We start from the raw sequence: 18,021 nt of genomic DNA on the forward strand, positions 1-18,021 counted from the left end.
GTGTGTGTGTGTGTGTGAGTGTACCGTCAAATCAGATCTGACTGGTACAGGAGGAGATTGTCCCTCCTTTTCCCAGCAGAGCATCTGGTGGATTCGAACAGTGAGCCACTGGGATTGTAGTTGCAGCTCCTTGCGACTAGGCCACCAGAGCTCCCCTTATTCAGGAGTTTTATGGCTTCATTTTCAAATGTTCACTTCTAAAACAATGCTATTGATTTCTCGTTTAATTTTGATACCAGTATATTCTTTAAAATGTTACTATCTTTAGAAATGTATTGATTTTTTTCAATGAGCTAGCATGACGTTTATCTTGTGACCGTCCCACGTGTACTTGAAAGAGACTATTCTGCAGATGTTGGGTGTGGTGTTTTATAAATGCTGCTTAGCTTGAGGGTGTTGATAACCACCAGCTGTCATCGGTTCTGACTCCTGGCCACCCCACATGCCAGGGTGAGAGTTTCTGCTGCCGTGAGGTTTTTCCTGTTTAATTTGACTGAAGTAGATCACCAGTGCCTTCTTCTGAGACAACCAGAACCCAAACAAGCGCGCCATTCTCATGTCCGCTGCGTTTCTGAGGCTGTAAATGAATCTCCATGGGAGAACTCTGAATGTCTTTCTCCTGTGGGATAGCTGATAGATTTGAACCCTTGACCTTTGGGGTTTGAGGCAGATACTGTACCCACTGTACCACCAGGACTCCTTGGACAGCCAGGTGGACTCAGACTTCTAGTTTTTCAGTCAGCTGCTGAGGTCTTTAAATGTCTGCACCACCAGGGACTGGGTTGTTTAAGAGTGTTGATCTCTGTATCGTTTGTGATATTTCTGTATGAATTACTGAGATAATGATGCTGAAATCTCCAGTTAGGACTTAAGTTGTCTGTTTTTCCTTTTTGTTCTATCTGATTTTGTTTGTATATTGTAAAGCTTTGTAATTATGTTCATATATATTTAACCCACTGCCCTTCAACGGATTCCAACTCATAATAGCCTACAGTAGAGCTGCCACGAAGGTTTCCAGAGCTGTTCATCTTTCCAGAAGCAATGTGCATCCCCTTTGTCCTAAAAAAGAGTAGCTGGTGGGGTTTTGCCATGGACCTTTCTCTTAACCTGCTCTCCAGACTTGACCTTGGTTTTGTCATTTTGAAATGTTTGCATTCATCTCTTGCACTCTTCCTTGCCTGGACGCCTACATTGGCTGAGGTTAACGTGGGACTAGTGACTTTCTGGTGCTTCCTCATGTCACGGCATATGTTCTTGCATCCTTTTGCCCGCTTTCCGTCTGCCAGGACATCTCCTGTGCATGGCCTGTCGTTGGAGCTTGCTGATATACCCGGCTGCCGCAGGCTTGTCTATTCATATCTAGTGTAAATATTGATGTGGTCTTCCTTTTAAGCCTTTTGTCTTGCTGTGCATTTTCTATTTGTTTTATTTGTTCTTTTTTCCATTCTCATCCTCTTTTGGCTTAATTAGATATTTTCAATTTTTCATTTTAATTACTCTTGATAGCTTTGTGGCTTAATCTTTTAAAAATTTGTGATGGTTTAGGATTTAAAATTGCCATGTTTATATTAGTCTTTCTAGCATTTTAATATTGGTGATTTCATATACAATCCTATTGCCTTTTCCATCATCCTAGGCTGTGGTACTTATACACACACTGTCCCTTTGACTTGTCGTGCCCTTGACTTATCTCCATGTAAGTACTCTTCATTGCCCAAATTCCATGTCTTTCGCTCCAAGCCACACCAAGGCTGCTGAGTCGATTCTAACTCATAGTGACTCTCATTTGGTTTCTGAGGCTGTCTTTCTGCGAGGAGATTGTCCATCTCTCTCCCAAAGAGCAGCTGATGGATTGAAACCCCTGACCTTTTGGTTACCAGCACAGCCCTTAAGGAGCAATGCCACCAGAGTGCCTCATCCCACCCTCAGTGTCACTGAATTGAAATCGGTCCCACTGCCTCATGCTCCCCTCATTACCGTCCAGTTCATGGTGGACTACCGATATTTGTGTACTTACACTTGTCCTTTGAGCTGTGGTGCTGGAGAAGAGTATTGAGAATACCATGGACTGCTAGGAAAACCAACAGATTCATCCTGGAGAAGGTTAAACCGGGTGGCTCCTTGGAGGCAAGGATTCTGAGGCTCCGTTTAACATACTTTGGACATGTTGTGAGGAGAGACCGGTCCATGGAGAAGGACATCATGCTGGGGAGTGGGGAGGGCAGGCACAGGAGGGGAAGGCCCTCTATGAGGTGGATTGATTCATTGACTGGGGTAATCGGGATGGGAGTGTCAAAGAAAGTATGATTGGCACAAGACAGAGCAGAGTTTAGGGCTGTTGTACATAGGGTCGCTATGATCGCAAGCGACTCGACGGCACATAACAACAACAACAACAATAACAACCCTTGTCTCTAACGACAGGACAACACAAGTTATCATACAAAGCTCCTTGAGCACCCAGTGTCGTCCAGTAAGTACTTGCCATTTGACTCACAGGAGAACTGTCACATAGACAGTGAGGTCTTTCCATCGTCAGAACGAGGAAACCAAGACCACAGAGCATATAAATGGTATGAATGATAGAGAGAGTTGGTGACTGGCTTCTGGATTTATAAACCCTGATCCTTGGTTTTCCTCCAGCACTCTCTGGTCTCTCTGGAATTTGGTTTAAAATGACTTTGGTTGGCTCTTGGATAGAAACTCACAATTTTTCTGTTTTGAGTGTGCCCAGATGAAACAGGAGAGCAGCTGGGAATCGTCCCTGCCATCTGCTCCTTCCTTTGCTGTGCTTACCTGCTGCAGGAAGGAGCTCAAACTAAATGCCTGTCCTTAGAGCCCTGCTGGTGGAAGTCACCTTGAAATGACACACAATGAAATCAGCCAAGCCAAGCAAATTGTTGAGGAGTCAGTTCTAACTCTTTGTGTACCAGAGTACGCGTACACTTCATAGACTTTTCAGTGGCTTCTGTTTCAGAAAGAGGTTGCTAGGCCTTTCTTAAAAGGTGCTTGCGGGTAGATTTGAACTTCCACCCTTTACAGTGCACCAAACACAGATCCACAAGACCTCATGAACCATCTTTGGGTTTTATTTTTTTCCTGAGGAATACTTGAGCTTTTGTTTCTCTTTTTATTTCAGGCCCTTCGTCTCAGTAACACAGCCATGGGGAAGACCACCACGGGCCAGATAGTCAATCTGCTGTCCAATGATGTCAACAAGTTTGATCAGGTGAGCTTTGGTGGAAGAATCCTTTTTCATTTTATGATGCTTTTTATTTTAATTGACTAGAATGCAGAGCTAAAACACTCTGGCTTAGTGGTAAGAATCACTGCCAACTCAGAGGTATGAAGTTCAAGTCCACCTATGTCACCAGAGCAGCCCTGTGGGATGAAAGATGGGGAACCAACTTCCGTGCAGTTTCCTGCCTCTGAAAACCCTCTGGAGGGTCACCTGTGGGCATTAGATCTTTTGTTCATAGTAGTTCCAAGTAGACGGAACACAATAGTAACAGCAGAAATGCAGTGCACCCAATTTTTATGTAGTTCTGGGTTCTTTTGAGGACATAAGGTAAATGTTTTCTAGTTTTATTTTTTTCCAAAAGTAAGTCTCCCCCTTTTCCTTTATAATGACAATACGGATAGGTGTTTTCCTATAGATTAGGCTTTCATTCTAGTATTTTCTGCAACTTGGTTCAGTAATAACAAAACAAAATAAACTTAAACCATTGCCATATGTTGATTCCAACACATAGCAGCCCTCCCTAGTGTTTGCAAGGTGGTAAATCTTCACGGGAGGAGAATGGACCTTTACCTTGGCAACGCAACAGGAAATGCGTTATGTTACCAGAGCTCCTAGTTGAATAAGGAGTTGGTGAGGAAGTCACATGGATTGCTCTGCTGGTCTAGTCGGTAGGGAATTGCTCTGTTAACCCAAAGGCCACGCCTCTGTCATGGTTCAAACCCACCAAACATCTCCATGGAGAATGATGGGCAATTTCCTGTTGTGCGATTTACAGCCTCAGGAACCTGCTGCAAGACCAGCTTGGAGTTGGTTCTGACGCGATGGCAATGAGTTGAGTTGAAGTAGGCAGACAGCAGGGTCTGCCCACCTGAAGTAAACACACCTACAAGTTCTTCTTTTTTTATTTTCCCTTTTCTTTATTGGTTTGCTTACAAAGTTCTGTATACATTGCATTTCATACTATTCTTCATTCACACTACGTTTCATACAATCATTTTCATGCATCATGTTTCATAAAATCAATCACCGTTGGCCCTTACCCGTCCTTACCCGTCATTGCCCTGTATTTTCACCCAGATCCTTCCCCTTTCTTTGCCCCGTCCCTCCTCCCACCAAACTGTGCAGTCGTTTTGCCCCAGCCGTCCTCAGCCCTCTGCCCTCCTTGACTTCCCATACATGTTTTACTAGATATCCTTCTCTTTTTATAATAATGGTCTTATGCAGTATTTGTCCTTATAAGACTGCATTAGTTCACACAGCATAATGCTCTCCAGCCTCTCCCAAGTTACATGGTATTTTTCCAAATCATTGCTCCCGAGGGCTGCATCGTATTCCATTGTGTGATTTCTTTTTTGAGCGCCCTCTCTCACTGCTCTTAGCTAGCCCTTAGCCCTTGTTGACCTGAAGGCATTCACCTGCATTGGATATTTGTCTTTTTGACTTGGCGAGATTTTATAGTCACTCCAATAATTTCCATTTCACCTTTTGTTTGTTCTTACAGACCAGGTGGTTTCTGTCCTGGGTTCTTCCTGGCGTTTTTCTGCACCCCTAAAAGCTCTTTGTCTTTTTCTTTGAAGGTAACGATATTTTTACACTTTCTGTGGGCAGGCCCACTGCAGGCTGTCGCGGTGACAGCCCTTCTCTGGATGGAGATCGGGATCTCGTGCCTGGCCGGCATGGCGGTCCTCATCATCCTCCTGCCTTTGCAGAGCTGCTTTGGGAAGTTGTTCTCCTCACTGCGGTAAGAGAAATGCTGGTGCAAGAGTGTTTTCTGTGTATCTAGTAACAGCTACCTACTGCTGATGCGTTGGTTCAGAAAAACAAAGTAAACTCCTGCCTTCTATTATCTCTTGTTTGCATATGTTACAGACTCTGTGGGCTTAGCCCCTGGGGTCTCTAGCCTGAAACTGAGGGTTAATCTGTGAGCAGAAGGGAGGACATTCGCTGTTATTCCCAGCATGCTTTTCAAATGCTGTAGGAGCCACAAGGAACACATCTTTAGAATTTGGAGACCTTAGGTGGTCAGAGAGTTAATGATAACATTTCCATTCAGCTGCTGGCTAAAGAGGTTCAAGTCCACCACCCAGATGCCTGTTGATCCTTTTCTGAAAAATTAGCCATTAGAAACCTTATAGAACATAGGTCTGCTCTGCACACATAGGGTCACCATGATACATGGATGACTCCTCTGTAATTGGTGGTTAAGCAGAATTCATGTATGTGAAGGAATGTTGTCTACTGATTAAGCTTAACTGTTTTGTGGACCAAGCTTCAGCTCTTTCTGTGTTTGCTAAGTTAGTGCTACAGGTGTGTGTGTGTGTGTGTGTGTGTGTGTGTGTGTGTGTGTGTGTGTGTTAGTTAGAGGGAGGGTTATTTTTCCAAAACCATCTGAAGGCATGGTATGGCCAGTCTTAATTATGCCTTTACGCGGGCCCACAATCCTTAGCAGAGTCTGGGCTTGAAGAGTGCCTGTTGACTACAGCCCAGGTATGATGGAGAAGTGAGGCATCTGCAGAGGGAGGAAGGGGGCCATTGTCAAGGTTGCCAGGGGGATGGGATGTCTTGTTTGAGTGCATGACTTCAGTCTTTTGCGCCTTCCCTCATGGTGTTTGTTCTTATTTGGAGTCTCTTTTCCTTCTCGACTGTTTGAGATAATGTTGCTTCGAGCCTCTGTTGAAATGCTGCCTGTTGGCCACTTTTCCTGTTCCCCCGTCGCCGTGGTGTCGGCTGCCTCTCCGGTCCTCCCCCTCAGCACGGTTTCCTCCTGCTTTGTGGCATCAGGGCTGCGCTCTGCCGTTGTTGGCGCTGGGTACCTGTGTGCCTCCGTCCTCAGCTGTGAGCTCCTTGTGGGGACAGGTTGTGTCTTACTCGTTTCTTTATCTTCCTCAGCAGATAGTGCAGGTTCCCCAAATCTTTATTGAATTTGGAGAAATCATTGACTTCCTGATTGAAGTCTTTGTCCCTTTGTGCTTTCAGTGGGATCTGCGTGCATTGTCTGAGGGAAAGAGCTTGGGGGGATCATGGGATCTGCAGTCGCCGCCTGGGCCTGTTCTGATAAGGGCAGTTAGCTGGATCCTTCCGGCTCATCTCTCCTGTCTGTCCCGCCAGGAGCAAGACTGCGACTTTCACGGACGTCAGGATCAGGACCATGAATGAAGTTATAACTGGCATACAAATAATAAAAATGTATGCCTGGGAGAAGTCGTTTGCAGACCTTATTACCAGTTTGAGAAGGTAAATTTGTGTATATATCATGCCATGCTTTTCTGTTTCCTGTTGTGATTGAATAACTGTAAGAGCTTTGTTAGACTTTCACCTTAGAATCATTTATCCATTGCCACTGAGTTGATTCTCACTCATAGGAACCTTATAGGATCCAGTAGAACTGCCCCATGGGGATTCCAAGACCGTAACTCTTTAAGGAAGGTGACGTCCTCATCCTTGACCTTACCCGCAGCACCACCAAGACGCCTCTTTATGTCCTAGTGGGCTGTCGCTGCATCGGTTCCTGTCACCAGGTTTCCCATTAGCAGTTCCTCGGGTCCCGGACCCCACCACCACGAGCGCATGTTAACGCTGCTCGGATAGGAAGCTTCCACCCCCGAGGCATGCTCTCAGAGGCTGTAAACCCTCCTCAGGAGACTGCCTGTCTTCCTTCTCTGGTGTGCTGGTGGATTTGAACCGCCGGAGAGACTCAAGCTTCTGGTTAATAGCAAAACACGCTGCCGGTTAGGTCCCTGCCAGTTGGGGTTTTCTGGTTTTGGGCCAGATTCAGTCGGTGCTGTTCTTCACACATAGATCTGTGGAAAAACTGTTCCGCTCTATGTATTTAGAATTTTTAAAAAAGGTTTTAGGTTAAATCGTTCGTGTGTTTTTACTCTCCAGTGCTTGGTGCATGCTGTACTTTCTCTGCATAGCATCGAATGTGAAGGTGGAGCGCAACTATACTTGTATATAAAGTTGCACAGAGTCAAGGTCAACGTGCAGGCACCTAATAATTCACTTCCTTTCCACGGAGCACCTTTGTGTGCACACCAGCCTGTTCTCGTCAGTTTCCTCCAGCCTTGGCCAGACCTGGCTACCTCCTGCTCCTCCTCCTCTTGGCTCCCTCTCTTCACTCCACCACGCCAGATGACAGGCCTTCCCTTCCGGAGCCATGTGTCTACGGACGTCGAGGGCCTTGTATTTCTGTCTCCTCCATGAGTTATGGGGGCATAGTATCCACTGCTATCTGTAACGTTGGTAGTTTCAAACCATCAGTTATTCCATGGGAGAAAGATGGGAAGTCTCCTCCCATCAAGTCATACAGCCTCAGGAACCCAGTGGAGGGGGCCTATGATCGGGAATAGATTCCACGGCAGTGCGTTTTCCACAGTTAGTGACCTCACAGAGTCCCTGGCAATATCAGGGTAGATGGAGAAAAGATTGACGTTGGCAGGGATTTCATTTTATTTGGATCCACGACCAACACCCAGGGTAGCAACAGTCAAGGAATCAAAAATGTCTTGTGGTGCAAAACCTCTGCAAAGGTCCAAAGAACAGTGATTGTCAGTTTAAAGACTAGATAGTGTGTGTCTGATCCAAGCCATGGGCTTTTCATTTGCTTCCTATGCATATGAAAGTTGGACAGTGAATAAGAAAGACAGAAAAAGAATTGATGCCTTTGAATTTTGGTGTTGGAGAGAGTATTGAATATACTACAGACTACCAAGAAGGAAAATGAGACCTTCTTGGGGGAAGTACAGAGGGAGGCTCCGTGGAGGCAGTGGTGGTGAAACTCCCATTCTTTGGGCATGTTCTCAGGAGAGGCCTTGGAAAGAGACATCGCTGTGGGGAAGGTTGATGGTCAAAGAGAAGACGGCCCTCACTGATTCACATAGTGATGGCAATAGTAGACTTGAGCAGGATGGAAATCAGGGTGATGTTGCCGGGCACGGAAGGTTCAGAGCTATTGTTTATAGGGTCTCTATGAGTTGTAGACAGCTTGATGTCACCTAATAACAATAATAGAGTACCTGGCTCTTCTCTTTCTCGTCAGTGAATGCAACGTTGGTGAATACTTGATAAATAAATGTTCACACGTCAGGCTGGAGACTAAGGTGCACCTGATCCAGGCTATAGTCTTCACAATTACGTGCTATGCACCAGAGAGTTGGACAGTGAATAGCGATGATAGAAAGAGAATTGATGCCTTTGAGCTGTGGTGCTAGAGAAGAGTGTTGAATATACCATGGACTGCTAGGAGAACAAACAGGTTTGTTCTGGAGAGGGTTAAGTCAGGCTGCTCCTTGGAGTCAAGGATTCTGAAGCTTCGTCTGACATACTTTGGGCATGTTGCAAGGAGGGACTGGTCCTTGAAGAGGGACATCATGTTTGGGAGAGTGGAGGGGGTGACACAGGAGAGGAAGACTTTCGATGAGATGCATCGATTCTGTGAGTGGAGTGGTGGGAATGAGTGTGTTTGAGACGGCAAGGTTGGCACGGATAGAGCAACGTTTAGGGCTCTTGTACATAGGGTCGCTATGAGTTGTAAGCGACTCAATGGCACATAACAACAACAACAACAACAACAGTATAATGAATGAAATAGTATTGAGTGATTTGCCTGGTCCTGGTATTGAAGCAGCGGGTGTATTGTGGATTTCCCCCATGAAAGAGATGGTATTTTAATCTGTTTACATTATGTGTAAAGTTGCTGTTCTATGCTATTGAGTTAGAACCAACTCAGTGAATTTTTTAAAGCCTTGAATCGTATGGGAGGAGAGTGCCCATCTTTCTCCCTCTTGGCAGCTGGTCCATTTTAACTACCTGCCGTGGGATTGGCAGCAAAGTGCCTAACACAGGGCCCCCAGAACTCCCTAATATTGCATGGGGCACATTTATATATGGAAGTATTGTCAGGGACCGTCAAGTTCACTGCAACCCCTATAAATACAGATCTCAACCTTGCACCATTCTGCACCATCCAGATCTCTGTCATGGTCAAGGCCAGGTGGGAATCACTGTGTCACTTCATCTCATGAGGATCTGACTCTCTTTCATTGACTCTCTTATCTTTCCCTGTGTGATGTCTCTCTCCAAGATTGTAGCTTCATGGGGTCAGTAGCTCCCAGGTGAGTGAGACAATGTTTCCCATCCTTGCGTTTTAGAAACACACTGGTTGTACTTCCTTCAAGTCAGATCTGTTGGGTTTTTTTTGACAGTTGGTGGAATATTCGGTACTCTTTGCCAGTATCCAGTTCAAGAGCATCAGTGACTTCAGTCAATGCCAGTGCTTAAAGCCCTGTCTTCTCCCGTCTTTTCCAGGAAGGAAGTGGCCAAGGTCCTCAGAAGTTCCTACCTCAGAGGAATGAATTTGGCATCGTTTTTTGTCGCGAGCAAAATCATCGTTTTTGTGACTTTCACCACCTACGTGCTCTTGGGCAACGTGATCACAGCCAGCCGTGTGTTTGTAGCCGTGACGCTGTACGGGGCCGTGCGGCTGACCGTCACCCTCTTCTTCCCCTCGGCCATCGAGAGGGTGTCCGAGGCAGTTGTCAGCATCCGAAGGATCAAGGTTTGGTGACAAGAAGCCCTTTTTATTTAAGTGATAAGTTGATTTTAAGTCAGATAATGTCTCCTTTAGCGTTACAAAGTTTAGGTTTCTACCATCTTATGTTACGTGACATATACTGTCATCCAAGAGGTTCAGATACTCCCAAGTGTTCTGAGTCCTTTCATTTCTTCTGAGGCTGTGTAGTTGTTAACTGCTGTCGAGGGATAACCGACTCTTGGCTGACCCTGCAGCGGGTCTTCAGAGGCTGTACATCCACGAAAGATTGCACATCTTTCTCCTGCGAAGCAGCTGGTGGATTCAAACTAGACGTTTAGGTTGGCAGCACAGCTCAGTTCCGCCACCAGTGCTCCCTGTCCTCTTAGGTAGAAGATGCTACAAATAATCTCAGACTTGATATCATCTAAAGTCAGTAATACAGAAAGCATCTGTTTGTTGAAAACAAAGAAACGCTGCCCTGGATATGCTCACCAAGTTGTGCCAAGAAATCTAGAGGACAGCTACCTGGCCAACTGACTGGAAGAAATCAATATTTTTCCCATTCAAAAAAAAAAGTGACCCAACAGATTGTGGAAATTATTTAACAGTATCATTAACATCACAAGTAAGCAAGATTCTGCAGAATACTATCCAATAACGATTGGAACAGCACATCAACAGAAAACTGCCAGATATGCATGCTGGGTTTAGAAGAGGCCATGGCACTAGTGATATTATAGCTAATGTTACATGGATCTTAGCTGAAAAGTAGAGAGTACCAGAGGAATGTCTATCTATGTTTCATTGACTATACAAAAGCATTTGACTATGTGGATCAAAATAAACTGGCTAACTCTGAGGAGAATGGGAATCCCGGAACACTTGATTGTCCTTATGTGAAACCTATACCAGGAGGCAGTCATCAGAAGAGAGCAAGGAAATACTGCATGGTTTAAAGTAGGCAAGTGTGTATGCTGAGGATGTGTCCTATCTCCATACCTTTTCAATCTATATGTGGAACAGATCAACCGAGAGGCTGGGCTCTGTGAGGAGGAATGTGGCATCAGGATTGGAGGAAGACTCATCAACATCCTGTGTTCTGCAGATGATACAACCCTGCTTGCTGAAACTTAAAAGGACCTGAAGCACTTGCTGCAGAAGGACTAGGACTGCATCCTTAAATATGAATTGAAGCTCAATATCAAGGAAAAAAAATTCTCAACACTGGGCCAATTGGCAGCATCATAATTGATGGGGAAGAGATTGAGATTCTTAACAGCTTTAGTTTGCTTGGCTCCACAATCAACCCTCTTGCTACCAGCGGTCAGGAAATCAAGAGACGGATTGCATTGGGAAATCTGCTGTCAGTGACCTCTCCAGAGTACAGAAGAACAATGATATCCGTCTTGAGACTAAAGTGCGCCTGATCCAGGCCATACTTGCCTTGCATCAGAAAGCTGGGTAATTTCTACAGATGATAGAAGGAGAATTGATGCGTTTGGGCTGTGGTCTGGAGAATAATATTGAATATACCAAGGACTGCTAGGAGAACAAACAAACAGGTTCATCCTAGAGAGGGTCAAACCAGGCTTGCTTCTTGGAGGCAACGATTCTGAACCTTTGTCTGGCATATTTTGAGCATGTTGCAAGGGGGACCAGTCCTTGGAGAGGGACATCATGCTTGGAGGGACAGCGCAGGAGGGGAAGACCCTTGCTTGGTGAGATGAATTGACTCAGTAACTGGGGTAGCGGGGGTGTAGGTGTGTCAGAGACAATAAGGTTGGCTCAGGATAGAGCACGGTTCAGAGCTGTTGTACATAGATAGGGTATGAGTCACAAATGACTTGACAGCACACAACAACAACAATAATACAAATAGCAACTACATTGGGCTCTTGAGGTGCAAACAGCTGCAGGGGAGAATGAAATATGTAAATCCAAGGAAAGCTAACAGGTTCAGCACATTCTACCATCCTGCCTGGGTGAATGAACTGATGGCTGCATGGTCTGGGGTTGACCAGGATTCCTCTCTGGGCTGACCAGGACAGGCAGCTCGCCCGCTCATCTGTGCTCTTAGTCAGGAAGAGTGGTTTCAGCCTCTCTTAGTTACTCGTTTCCAGAAAGGTTTCTTTCCCGTAGAGTGTTGCTCGTTGATTCCTGTGTCCCCTTTAGGCTGCTGTGTTTCTTCCCTGTCCTCCACGTCCTTTTCTTTACATGTGTCTAGGGCTTTGTCCTTTCGCCTTTGTGTGTTTATACTCTGTCCTTGTCCTAAATGTGCTAAGAGCTGATTCTGAATCAAAGTTTCCCTGTGTGACAGAGTAGAAATGGCCCACAGGCCTGTAATTTCACCAGTGGGAAACCCCACGCTGTTGCAGGCTGGGTGGGTTCTGACCTTCGTGTATTCTGTTTACACGTAGTGCTTAGACACTGTGCCATCTGGGCTCCCAGTTAACTGCTTCTCAAATTACTAACTGAAAAAACCCAAAACTTACTGTCATCAAAGTCAAAATTGACCCTCCATTGACTTTTCAGGTCTGTGTAAAGTCTGTGGGAGGAGATTGCCCATCTTCCTCCCTCAGAGCTGGGGGCCGGATTCGAACCACCAGAGAGAGGTCCCAGCTTTGAGTTAGCAGCACAGCTCCCTAGAAGCCATGCTATCAGAGTCAGTGAGGGCTTCTGCCGTGGAGGAAGTGTGTGCGTGTTTGTGTGATTGATAGGCCTGTGGTGAATAGTTCTATGAGAGAGCCTCTACGTGACCTTGAGCAGGCTGGCTTTTGTAGCAACAAGCAACAGTGATGTTGAGGTCAAATCACTAAATGAGGGTAATTGTGTCATGACCTAACTTCCAGATGACTGCACCGAATGCCAGTTAACTAGCATCTCTTGCAAAGCCTGACTGCCGACTGGCGTCATGTCCAAACTGCCAGATGGCATCATGGCCCCAAGCTCAGTTGCCGGATGGTATCACTGTCCAAAGCCCAACTGTCTCTTGGTATCACTTCCTTGAGCTCCATGTCAGATGCTGGCATGGCCCAGAGCTCCACCTTCCAGGTGACGTCACAGCCAAAGGCCAGATTGCTACACAGCATCGTTGCCTGCAGCCCGGTGGTCACGTGGCAGCATTGTTCGGATCCCAGACTCAGCTGTTGCTTGATGGCATCAATGCCTAGCTGTCAGATGGCATCACAACCCAAAGCCAGACTGGGGATGACACCATTGTCTGAAGCCCAACTGCCCAGTGACGTCACAGCCCAGTCCCAGTGGCCAGCTGGCATCACGGCCCAAAGCGAGCCCACCTCCCACATGGCATCATGGCACAGTCCTGCCAGATAGCATCACAGCTTGACTGGCAGGTGACATCAGTGCCCCAAACCCAAGGGCCAGCGGGCATCATGGCCCGGAGCCCAGCTGCCAGCTGCCGTCATTGCCCAGTGCTCCATTCTCAGATAACAGCACAGTGAAAAGCCCAGCCGCCAGCTGGTACAAGGCCTTAACTGCCAAATAACATTACTTTCTACTACTACCATTTTTTTTGTCTTATATGGGAGCGCTAATGGCCTAGTGGTGAGAAGCTGCGCTGCAATCCCAAAGTCCTGGGGTTCGAGTCCACCAGCTGGATTCACTTGCTCCCTCACTGCTGTGGAACAGGCACTGACTTCTGGCTGATCTTCCATTGGCTCGTTGAGGCTGTTGCCTGCATGAGAGGTCTGTTGTCTTTCCTCTTCAAAGCCACTAGTGGATTTGAACCACTGGAGAGATGTGCTTTAGCTGTGGGAACCGTAGGGACTACACCACCAATACTCCGTTCTGTAAAAGTAAAGCTTTGGAAACCCTGGACAGTTCCACTCTGTTCCACACTGTTCTGTGGGGAGCCTATGAGTTGGAATTGACTTAAGACCAATAGGCTTTTTTCTGGCTTGGTTTTTTTTTTTCTTTCTCCTTTTTTTCTAGATACCAAATAGATCCCCTTTGGTGATACCGTGCTTACCTCTGAGTTCTCTCTCTCTCCATATATATAGTGTTTTATTTTTGTACATGCTTCACCCTTTCCTTTTCTCTGTGTACAGAAAAGAATTTATTGTAAAGTTAGATCCTAACATAAGAAATCCCCTCTGTTTTCCTCCTAGTAGGGAAAGGGGCCTGGTGGCACTGGCCTTGAGCATGCCCCATAGGATTATAAAAGATCCCCTCTTAACTTCAAAGCTTGGAAATTCTTGAGTGACTTTTACATCCTGTAAAATTTGTCTCTGAGGTTGTATTGTTAACCAAGATGCTTAAGCTTTTGCCTACCAGCTACTCAGAAGTGACTCTCTTTTGGCTCGTGTGCTGATGCTGGGTGCTTTCCTGCATGACCTGTGCTGGGGGTGCGCTGGATGCGGCAATGACATTTTAATTTCAGCTTCTCCATCAGCGTGAGAACCAGAGAGAAAAGCAGCCAGCCCTCTGGTACAAGTGCATGCTGTTCACATGTTGAGTGGAGTCTGATTTAACTTCGGGGAGATTGTAAACTCTTTCTTTACTTGAGACCTATTGTTCATACACAGATGCTCCTTTGTTTTCTTGTCTCATTTCCTAGATTTTATTGAGGGAAGTTGGAGACTTAGTTCTAATATTTGCTGCCGGGTATTGAATTGTGTCTTTTGGCAGTGTATTTAATCTGGGGCCAGAATTTTACTCTGTTGAGACACAATTTAGAACATCTGTAACTTAGAGCTTGTTGATGGACTTAGAGTCTGGGAGCACCCATCAGTGTGTTTATGATGCGATTGTGGTGAAGCTGCTATGTGATCAGTTTGTTTGCTCTTTTTTTTTTTTTGAGTAAACTAGTCATATTCTTAAGCTTTATTAAGTTGCTTATACAAACTTAAAGTCATAAGCATGACTTCAGGATCTGTACTTTTTACGTGAAATGCTTTAACTAAGCAGTTTAGGGCTTCTTGTACTTTCCCCACACTCTTTTAGTTCTTTTCCACGCATTACAAGAGTCTCATATTAAGTCACAGTCTCTATTGCCTTATCCTGAGGATGTCTGCTCATTTTAACAGCTGCCTGTATGTACTGTGTTTGTGGGGCATTGTGTTACTGCCTTGGGCTGTGTGGAGTAAGTGTGAGTGATACGTAGCCCTCTCGGGGTTCAGAGGTGGTCAGGTCACTGCCACCTGGGGAATCCTAAACTAGTCTCAGTTAGAATGAGAATTTGAGTTGAGTTGCCAGAGAGCTCAGGTGGCCTGGCCTAGTGTGGGTTGGCGATGTGCTGGCAACCCAAAGACACACAATCAGAATGCAACAGCGGTTCCTTGGGAGAAAGATTGGCCCTCTTTACGGTTTCTGAAAACCTGCTGGAGGGTCAGGTGTGAGTCCATTCCAGCTTGACAGCACATCCAGTCATGACAGCCAGGGACAAGCAGGATGAAGTGAAACCCCATTTGGAAGCATGCACGTAGATGCTTCTGAGAGTGTGTGAACGTGGCGGAGGTTATCAAAGGGGATTTATGGACATCGGTAGGGACGGGTGTTTGGGGTAGGTTCAGCACAGCCAGGAAATACTGGAAAGGAAAGGGAGACTTGTGGACGTTAGTTCAATATTTTACGTAAGAGGTAGGAAGTGAGATTCTGAAATCAGGTTGTACCTTGAGGAGAGAGGTGAATGGTGGCAAAATAGGCTAGAGGGACTGGCTGGATGACTGTGGGAGGGATGAAGTCAGAGCGTCCTCAGGTGAGTTTCTCTTTGTGTGTTGAGGCCCCTCCTGGCCATGGTCATGATCTCAGAATGACCTTCTCCAGTCGCACATGTTGTTAGGTGCCTGTGAGTTGACTGCATCTCATAACCACCCTGGGAACAACAGATCTGAATCTTGCCCTGTGCCGAGCCATCGTCACGGTGTCTGATACGCTCAAGCCTGTTGTTACAGTCACAGTATCAGCTTAACTTGCTGAATGTCGTCCTCTATTTCTTTAGCCCCCCACCTTTACCTGCGTAATGCATTTTCCCAAGGACTGGTCCCTCCTCACAGTATGCTCAGTGTATGTGATAAGAAGTTTCACTAATCTTACCTCTCTCTCTGGAGTGCTCTTTCTCCAAGAGAGCTTTTTGTGTTTTTCTGGGCTCTATGAGGAGAATTGTGGCATCAGGATTGGTGGAAGATCTATTAACAATCTGCGTTATGCAGATGACACAACCCTGCTTGCTGAAACTGAGGAGGACCTCATGCACTTGCTGCGAAGGGTCAAGAACTGCAGTCTTCAGTATGGACTGAGGCTCAATGTCAATAAGACAAAGATTCTCACCACTGGACCAATTGGCAGCATCAGGATGGATGGCGAAGAGATTGAGAGTGTTCACAGCTTCAGTTTGCTCGGCTCCACAGTCAACACTCTTGGCACCAGCAGTCAGGAAATCAAAAAGCGTATCGCGATGGGAAAGTCTGCTGTTAGGGACCTCTCTAAAGTATTCAGGAGCAACGGTGTCTCTCTGGAGACTAAGGTGCGCCTGATACAGGCCATGGTATTTGCAATTGCTTGTTATGCATCAGAGAGTTGGACAATGACTAGGGAGGACAGAAGGAGAATTGATGCCTTTGAGCTGTGGTGTTGGAGAAGAGTATTGCATATACCATGGACTGCTAAGAAAATGAACAGTTTCATCCTAGAGAGGGTTAAACCAGGCTGCTCCTTGGAGGCAAGGATTCTGAAGCTTTGTCTGAAATACTTTGGATAGGTTGCAAGGAAGGATAGGTCCTTGGAGAATGACGTGATGCTTGGGTGGGTGGAGGGACATTGCAAGAGAGGAAGACCTTCTGTGAGGTGGAATGATTCAGTGATTGGGGTAATCAGGGTAGGTGTGTTGGAGACAGTGAGATTGGCACAGGATAGAGCAGGGTTTAGGGCTGTTTGCTCATAGGGTCGCTGTCTTAGGCGACTCGACAGCACATAACAGCAACAACAATTCCAATCATAACTATTGATTGTGGACCCAAATAAAACAAAATCATCGACAGCATCCACCTTTTATCCATATATCATGAGGCTGCCTATTGATGAGAACTTTTGTTTTCTTGTTACTGTGATTCAATCTATATTGAAGGCTATATAGTCTTTGATCTTATTCATCAGGTGTTTAAAAGTCCTCTTCACTGTAGTAAGCAAAGTTGTGTCATCTCCATAATGCAGGTTGTTGATGAGTCTTCTCCAATCATGATGTTGCATTCATTTTCAGAGTTCAAGTTCTTGAATTATTTGCTTAGAGTACAGATTGCATAAATATGGAGAAAGAATACAGTTCTGACACCCACATTTCCCATGCAGCCTTCTCTTGTTCTGTTCAGACAGCTGTTTCTTGGTCTATGTATAAATTTATGAATGAGCCCAATTAAGTTTTCTGAGATTTGTGTTCATCTCAATGTTATCCAAAATTTGTTATGATCCACACAGTCAAATGCTTTTGCTTAGTCTATAAAACACAAGGAAAAGTCTTTTTGGTGTTCTGTGCTTTCAGCCAAGATCTGTCTGACATCAGCACTGATATACCCCTCATATATGAATCCACCTTGAATTTCTGGTAATTTCCTTTAGTATCAAAGTCCAGCCTCAATATATCGAAACAGTTCTGCTGAGAGAAGAGAACGAGGATTAAATGAAGATGCAGAGAGACTACCTGTTGATGACGAATAGAGAATTTACTGATTTTAGAAAAGCATATATAGGTTTTAGAAAACCGTCTGCAATAGCAATTGCATTATCTCTTTCCGTCTGGGAGGTTGACTATCAGGTCAAACACTAACTCTCACGGACTTCAGCACAATACAAAGATGTTTTCCAGCATGTCTTATTGAGTGCTCTAAGAAACAAAGAGTTTTGGTAGATAACATTCCCTAAGGTCTGAGACCTTTGGTCACTCTTATTCATTAGCTTCGTATTTCCTTGAGTTGTATATTGCCAAGCAGATTTTCTAGCTAAGATGGAGTTAGTCTTGCTGGTTTCACAGTACAGGGCTAATCTTGCTTTACAAGTTAGCCAGGCCCCTGACACTTTAGCTGTTTTTGAATCATCTTCAGCAAGATTTTACTGTATATGATATTAATGATATCATTTGATAATTTCCACATTCTGTTGGAGCACCATTTTTAAGGGCTAGGTAATGGGAACAAATATGGGTCTTCTCCAGTCCACTGACCAGGTAGTCTTCCAATTTTCTGGGCATAGACTAATGAACATAATCAGGGCTGCATTTGCTTGTTGAAACATGACC

The 18,021-nt window shown here is 45.4% G+C and overlaps 1 protein-coding gene across 1 annotated transcript in view; it reads left to right on the forward strand.

Moving 5' to 3' along the window:
* The window catches only part of ABCC4 (ATP-binding cassette, sub-family C (CFTR/MRP), member 4), a 271,694-nt gene that overhangs the window by 30,368 nt on the left and 223,305 nt on the right, over window positions 1-18,021 (forward strand). The window contains exons 4-7 of the mRNA XM_006879571.1: window positions 3,140-3,229; window positions 4,819-4,982; window positions 6,350-6,475; window positions 9,548-9,797. Coding sequence (XP_006879633.1) covers window positions 3,140-3,229; window positions 4,819-4,982; window positions 6,350-6,475; window positions 9,548-9,797 — 630 coding nt within the window. The remainder of the gene's footprint in view (window positions 1-3,139; window positions 3,230-4,818; window positions 4,983-6,349; window positions 6,476-9,547; window positions 9,798-18,021) is intronic.

Source organism: Elephantulus edwardii, unplaced genomic scaffold (genome assembly GCF_000299155.1).
Source record: "Elephantulus edwardii isolate Elephantulus edwardi_28Jun2011 unplaced genomic scaffold, EleEdw1.0 scaffold00004, whole genome shotgun sequence".
Classification (NCBI taxonomy): Eukaryota; Metazoa; Chordata; class Mammalia; order Macroscelidea; family Macroscelididae; genus Elephantulus; species Elephantulus edwardii.